The sequence below is a fragment of the Tyto alba genome, unplaced genomic scaffold (assembly GCF_018691265.1).
Source record: "Tyto alba isolate M040663 unplaced genomic scaffold, T.alba_DEE_v4.0 Super-Scaffold_11, whole genome shotgun sequence".
NCBI lineage: Eukaryota > Metazoa > Chordata > Aves > Strigiformes > Tytonidae > Tyto > Tyto alba.
The window spans coordinates 3007062-3013889 of record NW_024881273.1 but is presented as its reverse complement, the minus strand read 5'-3'; the positions used below and the strand labels follow the sequence as shown (position 1 = coordinate 3013889).

The 6828-nt window shown below is 59.3% G+C and overlaps 1 protein-coding gene across 3 annotated transcripts in view; it reads left to right on the top strand.

Annotated features, from left to right (window-relative positions):
• The first annotated feature begins 4315 nt into the window (after positions 1 to 4315).
• The window catches only part of CAMSAP1 (calmodulin regulated spectrin associated protein 1), a 40898-nt gene continuing 38385 nt past the window's right edge, over positions 4316 to 6828 (top strand). For all 3 annotated transcript variants that reach the window (XM_032999591.2, XM_032999589.2, XM_032999588.2), the window contains exon 1: positions 4316 to 4470. In XM_032999591.2, coding sequence (XP_032855482.2) covers positions 4402 to 4470 — 69 coding nt within the window. In that variant the 5' untranslated portion in view covers positions 4316 to 4401. The remainder of the gene's footprint in view (positions 4471 to 6828) is intronic.

Sequence of the window (6828 nt, the reverse complement as noted above, 5' to 3'; positions counted from 1 at the left end):
TGATCCCCCGGGATGGGCGCGTGCCATTGCAGAGGGATTTATCTTGATGGTTGTTGACTGATAAATTGGAAGCCTTTTCTTCCGCAACGAGGGAACCCTCCTTAAGGAAAACAGCTTGAGCAAATAGCAGCTGGCGGCGGGGTGGGCAGCAGCAACCTGCCCGTGATGAAACCAAAGTGCCCTTCTGGGTTCTGTGGTGCCAGCGCTGGTGCTGGCTGCTTGGCAGGGAGCTGGGAAGCGCCTCCGAGCCTTGCCCACGTGTGTGGGGTTGCCTTGGAGGCAACTGATTAAGAGTGGAAACGTGTGAGGTTATTTTGCTAAAGGAGAGGGGGGGGTTATTAGCATTTTCACACCGCGTTCGGGGCAAGGAAGAGCACCTGCCAGCAGGCTGTTTGTTTAGCACACGTTCCAGCAACTGGTGAGGTGTTCAGAGTAATTTTCGTTGCGTCTTGCACGGGATGCAGGGTTAGTGTATGAGCCATCTAAGTGCTGCTTGTTCAGCGCAGGTTTGTAAACGTGGTGGTGTCGAATGCAGGTATTCTCGTGGTGCTAGGTGGACCCTAACTCCGATTTCCTTTAATGCACACACAGATTAGCAGGAGGCTGCAGGACAGTTCAAAGGTCCCGGCTCTCCACTAATTTAAAATTAAAACCAAAACAACCCCTTAAAGCAGCTTGGGGTGTATCGTTAGAGAATGGTACTTCTGAACCTAAACTGGTACAGCAGGTCCGGGCAGAAATCCACACCTTAAAAATTAAAAAGTGCTGCTATCTGAGTGACAAGATGGGTTGTAACCGGCGTGGTGTTTGCCGGCTCTGGGGCAGAGAAGCGCGCTTTCGGCGCGGAGCTGTGGCGCTGGCGTTCTCCAGCAGCGACAAGGCGGGAGGCTCCCGGCCCGAGAGCCGCCTCCAGCCCGGCCGAGGGTGGGGGAGAGGTAAGTGCTGGGGGGGGGCACTCGGCTGTGGAAACGCAACTTGGGGTTGAGGCATTGCCACCACCACACGTGGTGGGGCAAGAGAGTCGTTCCCTCACCGGGCGGTTTGCCGGAGCCTCCCCCAGCAGCGCTCGGGCTTTCTCCTTCCTTGCGCTCGCTCCTCTCCCCCCGGAGCAGCGGTCGGTAGCCCCGCTAACCCGCAAAAAGGAGCCAGATTTTGCACAATTACTACAATTACCTGGCCGGCTCCTCTGTGTGTGCCTGGCATTGGTTCTAGAGAAGCAGAAGGAAAGGGCAGATGCCGCCCCTGGTTGCTCCTACGCCCCGGCAGCCCGATGCGCTCGCGGCGAGGCTGCAGTCCCCTCTGTGACAATCCAATCATTTGCTCTCTGCTTGATCATGCTATTTTTTTATTTTTTATTTTTTTAATGGTGATTTTACTAGAAGAGAGGAATTGGCCAAAGGAAGCAGCAGCTCTGGAAGCTGATGGGGATGCTTTCTTCTAGGGGGAGTGGGTTTGGGGCAGAATTAACAGGGCAAATTCTTTTCTCTCCCTGCTCCCAAGCCTTCACTTTAACTGCGAGACTTGCACTTGGGAGCTGGACCGTCGCTGGGGCTTCGGTCCTGAAAAAGGGTTTGAAAACCGGCAGGTCTGGTCACATACGTGTGCAACCAGCGTTGGTACAACTGCCAGCAAGCGTGACCTGAGAAGGGGCAGCAGCGCCCAAGCCCCGTGTATCCAGTGTCACCAGGAATCCGGTCACTGGTGGAGCTGGGGGAGGGCCATCAGTAACTCGAGATGCGCTGGACAAAACCACGCCGGACCAAAATAAACCTGGAGAGGTGACCAGCTCTCTCAAACCTAAGGGTATAAATCAGATGGCTGGCCAAGGAGCCCCAAAAACAAACAAAAAAAAAAAAGCCTGAGTTCAGAGCCTGGGGCTCTGCGGGAGTCACTGGTGGCTCTGGGTGCTGGGCTCCAGCAGCGCGGCCGCTGCCTCCCCTGTGCAGGGCGCTGGGCTGAATGCAGCAGCTGGTAGGATGCAAACCCCGTGTCGTGGGGGTCCTGCGCAGCTCCTGCACCCCGGGGATGCAGCGCTGCCTCTTCCCCAGGTGCCGCCCTAGGGAAGAGCTGCAGCCCTTCAAACCGGTTTCGCCGACGATGCCCATCAGCAGGCGCATAACGAGCTCCGCGCGCGGAGCTGCTGGAGCTGGTTCGGTGCCAGGGCTCTGTGAGGCTTTGCGCTTAATTCTTGGCGAGGGCTGGCTGAGCGTCTCGGGGCTGCTGGTGCACCCTGAAAAAAAAAAAAAATTATTCATGTAAGACGCAGTGCTTATGCATGATGTGGTTACTTGGCTTATGAGAGCCGTAGCTCGAGCATAAACCACTTTTATGTTGCAGTGAGCCTCCGTTTGTCCTCTAAGTGCTGCTCCGCAGAGAATCTGTGCCCGGGAGTCCCGTACCCACAGCAGCTCCCACACACCCCAAGTTTTGTTGAATTATTGAGCTGCATCTCGACGCTGCTGTGCAGGGCAGCCCTCGGGATAGCGCAGCCTCCTCGACCCCTTCCCGTCGTGTGAGGGTTGCGGGGGGTTTGGGACGTCACTCTGGATTTCTTGGCACATGGGAGGAGATTTTTTTGCTCTGTTCCCACATGGTCCCTGTACGGGGTGCTGTGGGCTGCTCGACCCCTCCATGCCTTGCACGGCTCCTCCAGGAAGTGTGCAAGAAAAGGAAAATAGTTCAGACCCTTCTAAATCATCCTTCGCAGGACCCCAGCCGATTATTTCCATGCTGCTGGCTCGGCGTTGCAGCAGCCCTCTTCCATCTGTGTTTTCCCCTACACAGGAGCTCGTTGCCAGGCTGCGTGCGATGAATCACGGGGTGCTCTCCTCATTTACTCTCAGACCAGTGCCTTCCTCCCCTGTTCCCACACACGAAGACTCACCAGGGAAAGAAAAAGTGCACAATCCTCTGAGAAATCTGTGCTCTGACCCACGAGTGATCCTTCCCCATCCCTCCTCTCCCCTCTCCTGCCAGCGCAGGCAGGGCATGGTGGCAGCCCGCTCCTCCCGCCAGCCCCCTCTCCCCCCTTGCGGGAGCAGCGTGCCCAGAAGCAGCTTGAAGGGCCTTTTATTTCTGTCGAGGCCGGGTGTCTGGCAGGGGGACGGTGCCTTTCCTGCCAGAGCCCCAGCGATGGGCCACTGGCCTGGCAGCTCTGGCCGCCGCGGGCTTCCCCGGTGCTGTCATTTCCCAGGCCAAGAAGTCGCTCAGATTTCTGTGGGTTACCGTATTTATAGTTTGCTGTGCTAAAAATAAAAGCCCCAAGTGTTGGGTTCCCTGATCCCAGCCTCACGTAAGGGGGGACCCAGAAGCCTCCAAGAGGGTGTCTGGGGCGGGGTGTGAGTGATGTCCCTGGGGCTGTTCCCGCAGAGGGCTGAGTAAAGTTTATTTCTTGGAGATCGCGTAGCTGCTGCATCACTGTCTGACCTGGCACTGCTCTTGCTAAGAACAGAGCCTCGTGCAGGACTCTCATCCTACTAAAAATATTTCATTCTGTCTCATCGGGCTCGATTTAACGGAGCCTGTGAGCAAGAAGGGACAGAGTGTCAGCGCTGGTGGTGCGTAACAGAGCCCAACGCGGCAGCACTGCGCGCAAAGGTGCTGCCAAAACGCTCTGAAAAACGTCCGGATGTGAAGCGTTTGCACGTGGTGGTGCCTAAACCCCGCCGTGCACGTGCCCAGCTCGTGCTTCAAATTCTTCTTGACTAATTTCTGAGTGAGGCCACTTTTCAGCTCCCACGGCGTGACGGTGCCGTGCCGCTGGCGCCGGGGAGCTGCGAGTGCCTCCCGGGTGCGGGCGCAGCATCACCAAACACAAGGAGCTCGATGTGCCCCTTGAAGGGGACCTGCCCCCGGCCGTGTGCCCGGCATGAAGGTGAAGCCAGTCAAGGCAAGCGATTTCTAAACTGGTTTCCTTAATCGGGTTGTGTTTTGGACAGAATCGAGGAGGGAGAGAGCGGGGCCTCGTCTGCCTGGGGTGTCCCTCCTGGCCAGCCCCCTCTGTGCCCAGCTGCCAGCACCCCACAGCTTTCCGAGCTGACCCACGGAGGGGCTCCAGCATCTGCTCCCCTCCTGATTCTGTGGGTCTCCTGCAAAATAACACCAGGACCCCAGCGAGACGCAGCCCGGGGCGGGTGCTGGATCTGGATGTTTTCCCTGCACAAAACCTTCCAGCTTTAACCAGCAAAACCAAACAGGGAATATCCGCTGCTGGCGTCGTCCTCAGCCCCTCCAGCCCCCGGCCCCCTCCTCCACATCTCTGATGTCACTCATAAACGAGCGTTGAGTCAGTCGGCAGTTGCCGTGGCGACGCCAGCGATGCTGGGGAGCGCAGCGCTGCCCCGCTCCCCCCGGCCCTTCCTGGGGGGAAGCTGAGCCCCCGGGGCCGTGCCATGGGCTCCCATGTTAGGGGCTGCTGCCCACAGCCCCCTGAGACCCCCGAGGCTGCGAGGATGTCGACGGTTGCCACCGGTAAGTCAGCGCCGTCGGGGATTTGCCCGGCCGGGGTGGGGGGGTTCTGCCAGAGGTCTTGTGTCCCAGCAGAACAGGCGGCGGCACCCAATCCCTCAGCCCCAGGGATACGAGGCATCCTTTGCAGCATCCCCTTCTCTCTGTGCTCCTGGCAGCCCCAGGGGTCTCGTCACCCCAATTCCCAGGGCCAGCCGGGGGGTTATGGGCTGCACTCAGCCAGCTCTGAACCCCAAGGAGCGAGGGGAGCCCGGGGCAGAGAGGTGCCAGGCGGCCACCGGCCTCAGCACGCGTGGGGACCGGGGCCATCCAGCCCCATCCCGTGCCCGATGGCCTGAGTCACCGGCGCCGTGCCCGCTTTGACTGGGACAGCGGGGTCACCCCCTCGCAGCAGGATGGGACCCTCAGGTGCCACGCTGCGTTCGGGTCCTGGCTCGGACCCGTCCGGGCACGGGGCTGAATTCTGGCGAGCACCAGGCTGCCCCGACCAACCTCAGCGGGTGCCAAAGCCTTTGGAAGGGACTACAGGCCATACCCCGGGGCGTACAGGGAGCCCCTGTGTGCCACGCTCTGCAGCAGCGAGGGACGGGGTGGGCACCCCAGGGCTTTTAGCAGCCCTGGCAGGGAGCGGGGGGACCGGGCTGGCTCCTGCCCACCCGAGGCATCGGCTCTGGGGTCCATCAGCCAGAGTTTGCTGCCGGTGCCTCGGAGGTGCTGACGCGGTTCGGATTCCTGCTCGGTGTCTGAGTTTTACAGTCGTCGACTTCTTGCTCTAAATAGGACCTGGACAAGCAGGATTGAGATGTTTCAATTACTCTGACTAATTTGTACATTAACATGTTTCTCTGGCTACAGATTTAAGAGCGTTCGAGCACAGCATGTGCAGGCTGGCAGGGACCCAAAGGGGCGAGGAAGGGAGTGTTTGTTTTGGCAGCTCTCGGGAGGCAGGGCGAGAGGGGACAGGGCTGCCAGGTGAAGGGCTCAGCTGCGGCACGGAGCCGGCAGCACGGAGAACCGGGAGCTGCAGAATAGCAGGAGCTAAAAATACTGAACGGGAATGAGGCGAAATGCAGTGGGAAGCCGCTGCTCGTCCCCCACCAGACCCTGCTGTGGTGGAATCAGAGGAGCTTTAATTCGGTTTTGAGGCAGCTTCTGCTCTTTAGGAGCTCTCTGAGCTGAGGCTTTGCACATCAAAGTCACCTGGAGTGTGTTGCGGTGCTGTCCCCTCAGCCCAGGTTTATATTTACAGAGGGGGAAGCCTTAAAATCCAGAAACGACAGGCCTTTTTTCAAAATACCCCCTGTATCTCAAGACCATAACGCAAACCTGTCACAGGGAAAGGGAAACGCCTGGATCAGGTACATCCCTCCCGCGTCTGGGGTGGAAGAGGTGATTTTCCAGGACCCAGCAGGCAGCGTTTGCCTTTGTGCATCCCCCGGGGGACCTGGAACGAGGTGGCCCTGGTTTCGTTCCCACGCGAACACCTCCCTCCGTGCGACGAACGTAAAGCGTTTCCGTGATACAGCGACGTTGTAACGTGCTTTCGGAAAAGGTTGGCTGGAGTCTGCCCTTAATTCCCAAAGGTAACACTGAGAAGTGGTTTCAGGACGTTGCTTTTGAGCAGAACCCCTGTGTTGGCTTTGCGTGGCAAAGTTTTGGTAGCGGGGGGGGGGGGGGGGGAGCTACAAGGGGCGGCTTCTGTGAGAAGCTGCTGGGAGCTTCCCCTCTGTCTGACGGAGCCAACGCCAGCGGCTCTAAGACGGACCCACCGCTGGCCAAGGCCGAGCCCATCAGCGACCGTGGTAGCACCTCTGGGATAACGTATTTAAGAAGAGGCAAAAAAACAACTGCGCAATAGAAACTGCAGCTGGAGAGAGGAGTGAGAGCAACAACCCTGCAGCCACCAAGGTCAGTGAGGAAGGAGGGGGAGGAGGAGCTCCAGGCGCCGGAGCAGAGCTTCCCCTGCAGCCCCGTGATGAAGACCATGGTGAGGCAGGCTGTGCCCCTGCAGCCGTGGAGCTCCACGGGGGAGCAGATACCCACCTGCAGCCCGTGGGGGACCCCACGCCGGAGCAAGGGGATGCCCGAAGGAGGCTGGGACCCCACGAGGAGCCCACGCTGGAGCCGTCTGATCCTGAGGGACTGCAGCCCCTGGAAGGAACCCCCGCTGGAGCAGTTCATGGGAGAACTGCAACCCACGGGAAGGACCCACGCTGGAGAAGTTTGTGGAGGACTGTCTCCCGTGGGAAGGACCCCACGCTGGGGCAGGGGAGGAGCGGGAGGAGGAAGGAGCGGCAGAAACAATGGGTGATGAACCGACCACAAACCCCATCCCCTGTGCTGCTGGTGGGGAGGAGGTAG